Genomic DNA, 15,119 nt, shown 5'->3' with positions numbered 1-15,119 from the left:
CCAAAGCAAACCACAATTCCTGGTTGTTTACCCACCCTTCCTCTACATTCTGCAGCCACTCGATAACATCCATCAACCTGCGACCAGGGAGACCAGTCACTGTGCTGAAAGCTCATGTGTGACTGCAGCAGAACCTACCTGTTCCCTTTACCATACAATCCCTTAGCACTATGGCAGCCTTGACCCTTGTCCCACCCTGTACACCCTGCACAATGCAGAGGTCTTGGATCAGCTCGGACCCCCCCCCACCTCCCTCCTCCGTCCCCCAGGCACATGGGTAGAATCCTGGAGCTCCCACCTGCCCTCCAGAGGTTGAAGCCCCCAACCTTATTTTTCTTTGTTGATTCAGTAAAAAAAATTCTGTCAGTTAATTCCGTAAAAGTGCCTCTTCCCATCGCTGCATCAAATTCCCCCGCCCAACTAAAACCAGAGCATCATGTTCTGCAGAAGTGGAACTCTGTGGGAGCAATTTCCTGTGGGACTGGACTCTGTCCTGTTTGCTCATTATTTCCTCATTACTGTTAGTCTTCACTACATCTTGCCAATTTACCATCCATCACTCCTCCCCCACTCTCATTCATCACCCCTAACCACTCACCTCTGTCACACTGCCGCCCTTCACCCTCCCCCCCAACCAACCATCACTCCCATTCATCTGTCCCCACACCCCTCCACCTCCTAAGGCAGGAAACAAAATTTGGCCAGTCCTATAATTAGTCAGCATGTAACTCGATTAGAAGCAAAGCCGTTCTTGCAACTCGCTGCTCGATCACTTGGCCCAACACTACTCTCAATTTGACATCCACCCCCCCCCCCCACCATCAGGCGAGAACGGTCACCAATATACATACACGAGATTGTGCAAGATCTGGGGCAGGGAGGCAGGTACTCGAACCTCACTAAACTAAAAAGAGGGTGCAGTCAAGGATACAAGTGAAGAGGAAGGCATTAGAGAGAAAGGTGAAGGTTAGCAAGAGTGATGAAGCAGAGCGACAGCCATACGTACCACCCAGATGCAAGTCGAGGATTTCACTGTAACTAGACTCTCCCCAATAGTCTATAATAAGATTAGAAAGAGTTACTGTACAATGCCAGGCAAGACACAGTACAAATCATGCACACACAGGTGCTGCTCAAGAGGTGACCACAACCCAAACCCTCGGTGAGAACCTTGCACTGGGAATGAGGTAGCACGTTGCAGTCTAGTCTTGCAAGGTGTTGCCATGCACACCAGGTGCACCTGGTGGGACTGCAACTCTGGTGCAGGGTGCCTCATGTGAGGGCTCACATTCAATGGTGGTTTTGTTGACAGATAAGCCCCTCGGCTGCAGGTGCTCACTGAGTACCCGTTCACTCACTTGCTTCTGATGGAGAAATGGCTAACCTCTTGAGCAGCTTCATTAGATGGAAATTGTGCAGCAATAGAAACAGTCAATGACAGTTTGACAAAGTAGGACAGGCCCACCCAGAAACCTACTGATTCTCAGACACCCAATTCCCACTGCTGAGGTAATGGCAGAGAGTTGGCTATGTACAAGAGAGCCGACAGTGACAGATAGGAATGGCTGTGGAAGTGCCCTTCAACATCCAGCAAATGTCCAGGGCTGCAAGCAAGTCCCAGCTTGGCTTATTCCAGCACCATCGAGGAGGTCAAAGGAGGTGTAACCTCCTCCGGTATCAGTGCAATAGATGCAGTTAGTGTTAGGAGAGCTCAGGCAGATGCAGTAGGTTGTCTGACAGTGGAGTACAGCTCACCTGATGGTCAGGAAAACCAATAAGAAAAGGAATTTTGAAAAAAAAGCAAGCAAAAAAACCCCCCACAAAAGTTAAATATTGCTCACTTGTACAGGAAAACCATACTGCTCAGCTTGAGGATATTGGACACCAGTTGGTCAGGAAACCAGTGTGCTGGGATCAAGGTTACTGTTAGCAGCGGGTCTGGGAGGTTCTGCAGTATTTGGGAGCTCTGAAGCACGGCTGGTGAAGATCTCCGAGCAGCTGGTGAAGATCTCCGAGCAGCTGGAGCCACCAGAACCTCAGGTGGACCGGATCCCAAGGGATGGGTCAAAGAGATTGAAACTCAGCGCTCGGCTGCTGAAGTTTGCAGCACTGACGATAGTGGGACCACTGCTGAGGGTAGTGGGACCACTGCTGTGCTTCTGCTGAGGCTGCTTCCACAGTGCTGTTGGCTCCAGGATTTAGATCCAGAATTGATGAAGGGATGGTGATAGGATGGTGCGTGAGGGGAACCTGGACTGGAATGGGCTACATTCTGTGGTTCTGTGATTCACTCTGAGGGAGAGAAGGAGAACCGGGGATAAAGAAATGATTGAGCCCCCCCCCCATATGGAATGAGTCACAATGATCCCAGAAGGACAGTGATCGACTTCTGGAGGAAGTGCAAAGGTCTGTGACTGACCCAGAGTCGGAGAGTGGATGACCATTCACCCAACATCCCCCCCCCCCCAGATGGCGAGAATGACTCTGAAAAGACCCATATGTTACCTGTAGAGTGAAGAGTTCACCCTGTCATTCACTCATGAGGCAGCTGGCAGTGGAAAGGTTTGTAAGCAAGTGAGCAAGTGAACCAAGGCATGTCTGTAAATGCCTCTGAAAGTAGGACTGTTACTAAATTTGGAAATAATGGAGTGATCCTCATCAGGACTGAGATTAATCCCAGAGAGAGTGATCTGGGAAAGACCGATTAATCCCAGAGTGGGTGATCCCAGGAATACCAAAGTTGGAGTACACGCAGACGTACAGAGGAAGGACAATTGATACGAGGCACCAGCCTTCAGCAGTTTATCTCAACAAAGGGAGAGATTGGGGCTGCCACTCCTTCTCAGCAACCCACCCTCAGACGCAAGCTTTGCTGGGCCTCCAGGGGAAACTACCACTGGACATCCCTGTGGCCATGATGGAAACGTGGTGGAGTTACCTGCTTCTCCCCGGAGAGCCTTCTCCACGGCCACTCCCCGCTCCTCCAGCTGCCGCTGCTTCTCCTCCACCTGCTCCAGCTGCCGCTGAATGATCTGTAAGAGCAGGAGTTTACTCAGGTCAGTCGACATGGTGGTGCAGTGGAAACCTCACCCCACATGGGAGATGAGAGCAATGTGTCTGAAGGCAGTCACAATCTGTTACCCCCATCTGGCACTGAACCAAAGAACCTCTCTGGAGGAGATCAATAGATCCTATTACTCTTCTCATGGCGAACATGAGAATTAATTATCCCTCACACGGTGAATATTAAATCCTATTACCCCTCTCACGGTCATCATTAAATCCCATTACCCTTGGTCATTGAATTGATTCAGAATAGAGACAGGCAGAGTTCTGGAAACAAAGGGAATAAAGTGATATGGCAAGAGTACAGGAAAGTAGCAGAGTGGGAGAAAACCAACCATGATCCCGATAAATGGTGGAGCAGGCTCGAGAGGCCACGTGGTTTACCACTGTTCCTGTTTCTTATGTTCTGATGAAACAACCCATAACCCTCTCAGGCAGTGTGCTGTGGAAATTGCTAACCCTCAGTGCAGGATTCCCGACGGGCCACTAGGCTGTGGACTGGGAACGCGGCTGGAGGCCTTTATCGAGTGCTGGAGTAACTCAGCGGATCAGGTAGCATTTCCGGTGGACATGGATCGGTAACATTTTGGATCTGGTCAGGGGTTTTTACAGTTGCACAGGGTATTTGTGAGGTCACACCTAGAATATTGTGCACGATTTTAGTTCCCTTACTTAAAATGAAAATAGTTGCATTCTCAACAGTTCAAAGGCGATTCACCAAGATAATTCTTGGGGTGAGGGTATTGTCCTATCAAGAGACATTGGATAGTTTGGGTCTGTATTCCTTGAAGTTTAGAAGAATGAGGGGTGATCTTATTCATTCATATAAGATCACAAGGAGGTTTGATAGGTTAGATGTTGAAATGTTTTCACTTGGGTCTAGTCATGAACAAGGGCTGTTCTTGGCTACAAAATAAAACTAAGGTGTGTGGAAACGTCCGAAGGTAGTGAATCTGCTCATGAGAGAGGTGGTGGCCAGATCACTAGAAATATTACAGGCGGAGAAAGATAAATATTTGAACTATCGAGGGATCCAAGGTTCTGGGGATTGGCACAGCAGAGAAGCTGTGGCCAGGGTCGATCAGCCATGACAATATTGACTGGCCAGGCAGGCTTGAGGGCGCCCCAGCTCCTTTTTTTAGTGTTCATTGTTCCCTTTGGGACGTGTAGCATAGAACTCATTGCCCTCTCCGCATATGAAGCACACATTGTAACGCCATCATTTGGCAGATTATGACTGTGCCTATTACCCTATGAGGGAAGTGTACTAAAAACCCACCATCACACAGGACTGTCTACCATAAAACCCGTTTGTCCTCAGAACAGAAAATCAGATCCCCCAGGGAGGACACCGAGTTTGCCATCTCCTCAGCGCAGTGCACTATAAATCCTGTTAACTCACAAGGACAGGGTTCCACGAAAACCATTTCTTCCGTCTGAGCAGTGTATGCTGGAACATGATCCTTTCTAGGCAAAGCACTGTTCATTCCTTTCTCACTCCAGAACTGCGAATTGCAGAACTCATTTCTCTCTAGGACAGTGTGCCATCGAAGTAGTTACGCTCTAAGCCTCCACCAACACCTCTTCCCCTTCAGTGGTCCACGTCCACATAGGGAGTGGGGTAAAGTTTGTATTTTAGGCGCATGTAGGGAATTATGCATGTTATAAATGCCAATCGATAGCTGGTTTCCTGAAATAGGGAAACAAGATAGATGAAGGTGTAGACTGGTCTGAGAAGGAATCCTTTGAAGTGAAGGATTTTGTATCTGCCCATTCATTTGGGGACATTAGCTTTGCTTTCTGCACAGAATCTTTCTTCCCCATTAGTCAGACTGATGGAACCAAGCCCCCAGTTGCCAACCTGTGCTCTGTGTAACCTCTTCAGCTCTTCCTGCTTGGCTTGTCTCCGAGCTGCCTTCTGCACCCTCCGAGTCAGTTTGGAGTTGAGCTCCTCTTCACTGTAGGGTTTCTGAAAGAAGAGAGCCCAGTCTTTATTTTTGCTTAGCAAAATGTCCTGAGTGAATGTCCTTTCCAGTGAAGCGAGGAACAAACACCAGGCGTGACTGGTGCACTGCACTCAGTAATAGGTACAGGGGGAGAGGATCATTCAGACAAGATGTGCCGCAGGACCTACAGTAACTATTACATCACACCACTCAATCTACTGCAGGGTTGTATACAGAAAACAAATCCACCAAATTCACTGGAAGGACACACAAGGACAGAGCAAACTACTGGATTCATGAAGACACAAAGAGAATCTGCATCTACTTGTAGGAGGCCACAGACAGAGAAAACCACCAGGACACTGATCAAATCTCACTCGCAAAAGCTGAAGAACACCAAATCAAAGCATTGGGATCGAAGCACAGATCAAAGCATAGATCTAATTGTACAGTTTCACCGGGTGACGTTGTCAGCGATGGCAGCCTCGCCAACAGTCTGTCTGTCTTTTCGTCTTTTTGTTATTTTTAGTGTGTTTTAAAAGTTTGTGTTAATGTTCTCTGGTTTGTTTATGTGGGGGGTGGGCGGGGGGAAACGTTTTTTCAATCTCTTACCTTGCCGGAGATGCGATTGTTTTCTGGATCGTATCTCCGGTCGCTCCGCGCCCTAACATCATGGAGCTGGCGGCCTCGCTCGAAACTGACTTTGAGCCCCACCGCAGGGACGGAGCTGAGATTCCCCCCCCGATGCAGGAGATCGATCGCCCCGACACGCCGACTATGGGAGTCAAGATTGCCCCGTCAACGGAAGGCTCGAGGCCCCCGACCGTGGGAGAACAAAGGGGAGAAGATTGAACTTTTTTTCGCCTTCCCTCACAGTGAGGAATGTGGAGGAGTCACTGTGGTGGATGTTCATGTTAAAATGTATTTTGTGTGTTCTGTTGCTTTTTATTGCTATGATGACTGTATGGCAAATGAAATTCCTCGTATGTTGCAAAACATACTTGGCTAATAAAGTATGATTATGATTATGATTATTCTGATTATGATGAACAGCAATACTTGGGTAGATTCATCAGCTGTTTCTCCACATTATGATTGGGCAATGAGGCAGGGATGGGCAATGAAAGTTTGCTGCCACACGTTGGTTGTTTGGCTTATTTTCGTTACTTCCTCAATGCTTTGTGCCAACAGCTCTATGACAGTAGGGGCACACTACAACTCTTCCAATCTCGGTAAGATGACCTTTAATTTTCTACGCACAAAGAGAACTGTGAATCAATTGCACATGGATATTCAAATACCCCATTACTCATCTCCTCCACCACGGATAACGAGGGGAACCAGCTCAAAATAGGGGAAGCGGAATGATTCCTGAAAATGGGAGCAACGGGAAAATTGTATCCACTTAACCCTCCAAGTTCCCATTTACAATGGCACTGTGTGGGTGAATAGGAAGGATTTTATTCTCTGTACTTTCTAATACCTCATTATACATCAATCACGGTTTCCCAGGCCACTACAAAATGTCTCCATTTAATGAATATGTTCCATCAATTCCAAGAGCAGAGAGAGGAAAACAGAAGAGCGGAGAGAGGGGGGGTAGTTCTGCTGGTAAGGAATGAAATTCAATCCACAGCAAGGGGTGACATATGATCAGAAGATGTAGAATCCTTGTGGGTAGACCTAAGAAAATGCAAGGGTGGGGGTTATTTACAGGCGTTCAAACAGTAGCCAGGATGCAGGGTACAAATCAGGAGATACAATCAGCATGTAAGGAAGCCAGTGTTACAGTGGTCATAGGGAAATTTCAATATGCAGGTAGACTGGGAAAATCAGGTTGGTACTGGATCCCAAGAGAAGGAATTTGTAGAGTGCCTACGAGATGGGTTCTTAGAGCAGCTTGTAGTCAAGCCCTCTAGGGAAAAGGCAATTCTGGATTTGGTATTGAGTAATGAACTGGAAGTGATTAGAGAGCTTAAGGTACAGGAAACCCTAGAAGGTAGTGACCATAATATGTTAAAATTCACCCTGCAGTTTGAGAGGGGGAAGATAAAATTGGACGTGTCGGTATTATAGTAACGGTGACTACAGAGACAGGAGGGAGGAGGTGGCTAAAGTTGACTGGAACGGGACCCTAGCAGGAATGACGGGGGATCGGCAATGGCAGGTGTTTCTGGGAATAATTTGGAAGACGCAGGATCTTTTCATCCCAAAGAGGAAGAAAGATTCTCAGGGGAGAATGAGGTGACTGTGGCTGACAAGGGAAGTCAATGACAACATAAAACTAAAAGAGAAGGCATATAATAATACTGCAAAGATTTAGTGGGAGGCTAGAGGATTGGGCAGCTTTTAAAAATCAACAGAAGGTGACTAAAAAGGCAATACAGGGAGAAAAGATTAAATATGAAGGTAAGCTAGCCAATAATATAAAAGAAGACAGCAAATGTTTCTTTAGATATATAAAGAGTAAGAGAGAGGCAAGAATGGATATTGGACCGCTGGAGAAGTGATAATGGGGAATAAAGAAATAGCAGATGAATTAAATACGTTTTTTGCATCAGTTTTCAAAGTGGAAGACACCAGCAAAGTGCCTGAAATAAAGAAAGTCAGGGGGCAGAGGTTAGTGGAGTGACTATTACTAAGGAGAATGTGCTTGGGAAGCTGAAAGGTCTGAAGGTGGAATAAGTCACCTGGATCAGAAGGATGAGGGGGGGATCTTATTGAAACATATAAGATAATTAGGGGATTGGACACATTAGAGGCAGGAAACATGTTCCCAATGTTGGGGGAGTCCAGAACAAGGGGCCACAGTTTAAGAATAAGGGGTAGGCTATTTAGAACGGAGATGAGGAAGAACTTTTTCAGTCAGAGAGTGGTGAAGGTGTGGAATTCTCTGCCTCAGAAGGCAGTGGAGGCCAGTTCATTGGATGCTTTCAAGAGAGAGCTGGATAGAGCTCTTAAGGATAGCGGAGTGAGGGGGTATGGGGAGAAGGCAGGAACGGAGTACTGATTGAGAGTGATCAGCCATGATCGCATTGAATGGCGGTGCTGGCTCGAAGGGCTGAATGGCCTACTCCTGCACCTATTGTCTATTGTGACTATACCCCAGGGTTATGAAAGAGGTAGCTTTAGAGATTGTGGAGGCATTAGTGGTGATCTTTCAAGAATCACTTGAGACAGGGTTGGTTCCAGAGGATTGGAAAATTGCAAATGTTACTCCACTATTCAAGTAGGGAGCAAAGCAAAAGAGAGAAAACAATTGGCCAGTTAGCCTGACTTCAGTGGTTGGTAAGATTTTAGAATCCATTATAAAGGATGAACTTTCTGAGTACTTAGAAGCACATGATAAAAATAGGCCAAAGTCAGCATGGCTTTGTGAAGGGAAGGTCTTGCCTGACAAATCTTTTAGAATTCTTTGAAGAAGTAAATAGCAGGATGGATGTACCTTTGGGAAGGAGAGAAGGAGGAATTTATTTGGACAGAGGGTGGTGAATCTGTGGAATTCATTGTCAGACGGCTGTGGAGGTTAAGTGACTGGGTATTTTTATGGTGGAGATTGACAGATTCTTAATTAGTCAGGGTGTTAAGGGTAATTGGGAAAAGGCAGGAGAACAGGGTTGAGAGGGAAAGATAGATCAGCCAAGATTGAACAGCAGAGGAGACTCAATGAGACGGATGGCCTAATTCTGGTCCTGTGACTTATGATCTTATAGCAGTTGGTAGCCGTATAAAACAAACGTATTGCAGGAAGTTCAGGGGAAGTAAAAAAGGAAATGGGGAACAAATGGCGAGCGCAAGAAAAGATTGGCAGCATACAGTATGTACAAGAGAAATGACAAGTCTTCAAAAGGCTTGTGGCAAAAATGAATCATATGGGGGTAGCTGGTGCAGGTCAAAGATCAGAAAATAAGCTTACTCATTGAGGCACATATGGCTAAGGTACTAAGAACTTTATGTCAGGGTTCACCATGGGTAAAATATGTTGCTGAAGTTGTCACACAGAAAGTAATTATTGAAATTCTGGACAGGCTGAAAATAAGCTGACTCATCGAGGCACAAGATGTGGCTGACCTACTAAGAACTTTATGTCAGGGTTCACCATGGTAAAATATGTTGCTAAAGTTGTCACACAGAATGAAGTTATTGAAATTCTGGACAGGTTCAAAATTGACACGAAGGAGGTAATGGAAAGACTGGTTGACTGGGATGGATAAATCACCTGGAACAGATGGAATGCTTCCTAGGTTACTTCAGGAAATAAGGGGAGAAATTGCAGAAATCCTAACCATGATCATCCCAACATCCATAGGTTCAGGCCGGTAACTATAACATCTGTTACTTTAAACTCGGTAATATTAAGCCAAAAAAATATTAAGCTGGGAGAGAATTATCAGTCATTTGGACACGTGGATTGATTAGAGAAAGTCAGCATAAATTTGTTACAATCAAATTATGTCCAATTAACTTGCTACAGTCTTTGATGTAGTAACAGAGATGGTTGATGAGGAAAGTGGGATAGACGAAGTCTGTAGGGATATCTAAAAGGAATTTGTTAAGTGTCACCAAATAAACTTGTCAACAAGATTGTAGGACACAGGAAAAAGGGGCTATTGCAGCGTGGATAAAGAATCGGCAAAGTAAAGCAAAAGCAGATGGAGTGGCAGTGAAAAGGGTTTCTCCAGTGGTAGGAAGTATAGAGTGGAGTTCTCTACACTGGTAGGACGTGTAGAGTGGAGTTCTCTACACTGGTAGGACGTGTAGAGTGGAGTTCTCCAGCAGTCCATTCAAGAACCATTGCATTTATTTTTTATATATTAACGACAGGTTATATTAACGACAGGAACAATTTCATATTTGCAGATGACACATAACACAAAAAATTGTAATGAACTGCGAGAAGTTTTGTAACAGACTTGAAAGAGCTGCAAGCATTCCAGGTGGAATGAACAGGTAGATAGATGACAGATGACTTGTAATACCGGTGAGAGATGAAGTATTACAGTTTGTGGGGAGGATGAGAAATGGGAATATAAACTCAAAGGCACAATTCAAAGATGAGTACAAGAGAGAGATCTGTGGGTCTATGTGCTTAGTTGGTTGAAAATGGCAGGTCAGGTTAAGAAAGCAGTTGCAAAAAGGAAACGGGATTTTGAACTTTGTAACTAGAGGCAAGGAATTCAATGAAATATAATACAGAGAAATGTGAAGTGCTACATTTAGTGGATGAGAAGGGGGAATATATAGTCAAGGGGGGGGGGCACTTTTATCAACACTGATTCGGGATACCGTGTCAGTTCTGGGTCCAAGCTTTGAGGAGTGATGTGAAGGTTTTTGAATCCAAAGAGAAAGTACTTTGGTGATGTAAACCGCCTGAAGAAACAAGGATTGTTCCTCTTGAAACAAATGAGCTGGTTAGGATATCTGATAGAAGTATTTGGAACTGAAAGGAATTGACAGAGCAGAGGGACAAGAATTGTTGTCATGAGAACTGGTGTTATAGAATTAAGGTGCTTGGTAAAAGAACCAAAAGTGGATGATCAGCCATGATCATGGTGAATGGCGGTGCTGGCTCGAAGGGCGGAATGGCCTACTCCTGGACCTATTGTCTATTGTCTATTGATGCGAGGAAATGATGTTTTTCCACATCAAGCAGTTGGGTCTGGAATGCACCACCAGGCACAGTAGTAGCGGCAAAATCAATTGTAGGTTGCAAAGGGCAGCAGGTAAATGCCGGAGAGAATTTGCAGGGCTATGGAGAAAGGGCGGGGCAGTGGGACAGGCTGGATTGCTATTCCAATGAGTCAATATGGACTCGATGGACTAAATGGTCTCCGTTCCGTGAATCAGTACAGCAGTGGGGCAGACAGTGAGTAACATCTGTAAGAAGACAAGGACAACACTGCCTTGGAGCTGAGCTACAGAAAAGGATAAACTGATAGGGAATAAAATATTTGACCAATGATTTGATGGAATAGGTGATGCAGGTCTGAGGACATGTAAATGGAAGAATATTCAAACCTCACAACCTAGGAGCCTGAGAAGGATGTGAAATTACATTGCTCCCAGTCCTTGTAGGCACTGAAATGTCCATCTCATAGAAACATAGACAATAGGTGCAGGAGGAGGCCATTTGGCTCTTCGAGCCAGCACCGCCATTCATTGTATTCATGGCTGATCTTCCACAATCAGTGACCAGGCCTTCTCCTCATATTCCTTGTTTCCACTAGCCCCTAGAGCTCTATCTGCATGAAATTATCCCCCCACCCCAAACAGATGGAATCTACTCCCCTTCACAGCGCAGGATGAAACTGCCTTCTTTCCATCTCCAATTAACACTAATGGGGCCACACACCCTCAAACCCACACTATTCATCCATGGGAAGTGCTCTCCCTTCTCCGTCTGTGGAAGTAAACCATTGATTCACAGTGTTGCCTGCATTACAGCCACTCAGCATCAGTGTACAGCACTCTACCTTCAACGTGTATGATCTCCTGAATGCCAGAGCATGAGGAACATAGACAGTCTCAAGAAGGAAGAAAAATAAAACAACTTAGAAAGGAAACAGATGGAAAACAGATCAGAGTAACAAAGACAAACTCACACCATGATGTAGAAGTAGAAAAAACACATTGTGCCTTCATATTGAGGCTCACCAACCAATCAATACTAATGTGCTCTCATGCTCACCAACCAATCAATACTAATGTGCTCTCATGCTCACCAACCAAACCATCGTATCCTCACACTCACCAACCAATCAATACTAATGTGCTCTCATGCTCACCAACCAATCCATCGTGTCCTCACACTCACCAACCAATCCATTGTGTCCTAACACCCTAACCCAGTATATTTTGGTGTTTCTGAAACTGTGCAGATAGACCTCTCTATCACCTGTTCAGTTGAATGTATCCACTCCTGTACAGTTCTCCTGCACTGCTGTAGACATTGATTGAAGTACACTTAGATCCTGTCCGCTCCATTCCCTTTAACACCCTACAATTGAACATGGTTGTATTTACCACGGTGCAGTTTGACTATCGCCTTGGCCCCTTCCACCCGTACACTTGGACCCCTTTCCCCCAGTGTACTTGAAGCTAAGTCCACTCGCACACCTTTTCTACCGCCAACAGAGATAATTCTATCTCAGGGATAATTCTATTTCTATTCTAATTCTATCTCTGAGCTCATGGATCGATTTATTTCACTACCCAGGTGCACGTTTATTTGGACCCTTCTATCCCTGTGCACTTGGACTCCTCAAATACAACACACTTGAATCCTGTACATCTGTATCCAAGACAATCCTCGACTTGAACGCAATCGTAATTACACTTCGATACCCAATCCTGATCCCATTTACAATCCCAATGAGAAGACCAGGCACAATCCTACATCTGACTCTAACTGCTTTGAAAACAATCCTTAGTCAATCTTCACCAGTGTGAGATCCCTGACTGACCTTCTTCTCCCCAATATATTTACAGATTCCATCCCACTTTAACTGGCCGAGCCTAGCTCAGCACAGACCCAGAAGCCTAATGGATAACCCATGTGGCACGCAGTGTGCACGCACGCACTCACACACATGCACACGCACACACATGCACACACACCCACACAAAAAACAGTGCCTGGGTACCTCTCGCCTGGACCGCTGTGAGGTCCTCTCAAGTATATCGTCACTTGACAAGTCCGAGTCCTCCGAGAAACTCAGGTGTTGACGGAGTTGGAGTCCTGCAACAAACAACCACATGAGAACCGTGTCCCTGAAATAGGTTGAACAATGAAGGTCCACACAAGGCCAGGACACCCAGTCCTTTGGAGTGATGGAACTAAAGGAGCTCACGGGTTTGGCAGTGGCAAAATGTCTTGGATCTCCACATCCCACACAGTGATAGTGTCCAAATATCCTGCATATCTTGCATTCCCAGAGCCCAGAGTGAGAGCCGTCATGCAGCATTTACTCGCCCAAACTCCTCAGTTCTACTATGATGGTATGTTAGAAACCCCATGTAGATCACCACCCTTGATTATGATAGTATTTAGGGAAGGCTCTTGTACATAGTCCCCATCTCATTTATACAATGGCAAGATCCTTACAACATCGATGCACAGAAAGAACTTGGGATCCAAGACCATAGCACCCTGAAAGTGGCAACACAGGCAGATAGATTGTCAAAGAAGGCACATGGTATGTGTAGGAAGGAACTGCAGATGCTGGTTTAAACCGAAGATAGACACAAAATGCTGGAGTAACTCAAACGGAGGGAAGGAATGGGTGACATTTTGGGTCAAGACCCTTCTTCAGATGGTATGCTTGGACAATGAGTATAAGAGTTAGGAAGTCATGTTGCAGCTTTTTAGGACGATGGTCAGGCCACATTTGGTGTATTGTGTGCAGTTCAAGGCCCCATTACAGGAAGGATGTGGAGATTTTGGAGAGTGCGCAGAAAAAGATTGACCAGAATGTCCTGCAGTTATGCCAGCACTTGGTGCCTTTTTTTAACCAGAATGTTGCCTGGTTTAGAGAGTATTTGGTATAACGAGAGGTTGGCCAAGCTTAGATGGTTTTTTCTCGAGCTTCAGAGCTGGGGGAAGACTTAGAAGTGGATAACATTACGAGAAGCATAATCAGGTATACAGTCAGAAGACTTTTCAGAGGGAGGAAATGTCAAAGGCATTTAAGGGCATAGCTTTTTAAAAGTTTTTTTTTACATAGAGAGTAGTGGGGGCCTGATGCTTTTAAGAGGCTTTGATTCAGCACATACATATGAAGGGAATGGAGGGATATGGATCATGTTCAGGCAGAAGAGATTAGTTTACCATGACATTTGTTTGCTGCACTGTTCGATGTTTTATATTGATACATAACACTCAGAGATGAAGTAAATGTCCCCAACTCTGGTACAACAATGTGCCCAGAGAAAGTGTCTTGTAATGCTACCCCCTGGCCCAGGAACAGTGACTAAGAAAGGGCTCGAGATTGTTTCAACACATCTCACTCCCCACACAGTAATGGCACATTGAAGAATGTGCTGTTGCTCAAAAAGGTGGAAGAGGGTTACACAGAAAAATTAGTTGCCAGAATGTGCACAACCCGCAGGCATTGCCACTTTCATTTCACTGCACATCGAGTATGTGTATGTGACAAATAAATTTGACTTGACTTGACTTGACATCATTGGAAAAATTAGCAGAACAGCATTAAATGTCATTAAGGTGGATACGATTAATCACAGGTAGTCAGCATGTGAAGTGAAGGCTGGGTCCAACTAATTTAATTTAAACTTTTGAGGATGGAAACAGGAAAAGTCACTGTGGATGGAAATGCATTCAATGTATTTGCCATCTGGCAGGCTTATCAGAAAATTGAAAGTCCATGGAGTTTAATGAAGACTATTGCTGGATGTGAAGTAAGCTCAGTAAGTGGGAGTAAGCGAAGGGGAACAGTTGATGGCTGTTTCTGGTGGAGTTTTTCCAGAGCTAAGCAAAAAAAATGCTTTGTTTATTGCACTGTGATTAAATGATTTGTACTTGTGAGGGTCAAACACGGCAATAGCTGGGCATAGAGTGCTATATGTTGATCACTTCCCACCCCAAGAAACAAAAATGTGAGGGCATTGGAGGTGTAGAGAAGTGTGAGGGTATTGGAGGCAGAGAGGGAGAGTGAGGATATTGGAGGTGGATGAGGGCAGTGGAGGCTTGAGGAAGTGAGACGGCATTATGCTGGGAGCAGTGTTTGTGGGTGAGTGTGATGTGCAGGCAATGTTTGAGGGTGAGTGGGGTGTGTGGCCAGTGTTTCAGGGTGAGTGTGGTTTATGGGCTAGTGTATCAGGGTGAGTGTGTGGGCAGTGTTTCAGGGTGAGTGTGGTGTGTTGGGCAGTGTTTCAGGGTGAGTGTGGTGTGTTGGGCAGTGTTTCAGGGTGAGTGTGGTGTGTTGGGCAGTGTTTCAGGGTGAGTGTGCTGTGTTAGGGGCCAGTGTTTCAGGGTGAGTGTGGCGTGTGGGCTAGTGTATCAGAGTGAGTGTGGTGTGTTGGCCAGTGTTTCAGGGTGTATTGGGCAGTGTTTCAGGGTGAGGGTGTGCTGTGTTCGTAGCCAGTGTT

At 45.6% G+C, this 15,119-nt stretch overlaps 1 protein-coding gene across 13 annotated transcripts in view; it reads right to left on the bottom strand.

Annotated features, from left to right (window-relative positions):
* LOC144603593 (F-actin-monooxygenase MICAL3-like) overlaps window positions 1–15,119 on the bottom strand; it is a 201,670-nt gene that overhangs the window by 22,901 nt on the left and 163,650 nt on the right. For 11 of the 13 annotated variants that reach the window (XM_078417027.1, XM_078417030.1, XM_078417036.1 and 8 more), the window contains 4 exons: window positions 12,656–12,750; window positions 4,928–5,035; window positions 2,939–3,032; window positions 1,007–1,057 (listed from right to left, as the gene is read on the bottom strand). In XM_078417027.1, coding sequence (XP_078273153.1) covers window positions 1,007–1,057; window positions 2,939–3,032; window positions 4,928–5,035; window positions 12,656–12,750 — 348 coding nt within the window. The remainder of the gene's footprint in view (window positions 1–1,006; window positions 1,058–2,938; window positions 3,033–4,927; window positions 5,036–12,655; window positions 12,751–15,119) is intronic. The other 2 variants (XM_078417033.1, XM_078417039.1) reach the window with 1 other exon arrangement.

Source organism: Rhinoraja longicauda, chromosome 20 (assembly GCF_053455715.1).
Source record: "Rhinoraja longicauda isolate Sanriku21f chromosome 20, sRhiLon1.1, whole genome shotgun sequence".
NCBI classification, from domain to species: Eukaryota; Metazoa; Chordata; class Chondrichthyes; order Rajiformes; family Arhynchobatidae; genus Rhinoraja; species Rhinoraja longicauda.
Note: the sequence above shows the minus strand (reverse complement) of the source record. Positions and strands in the feature narration are given on the sequence as shown.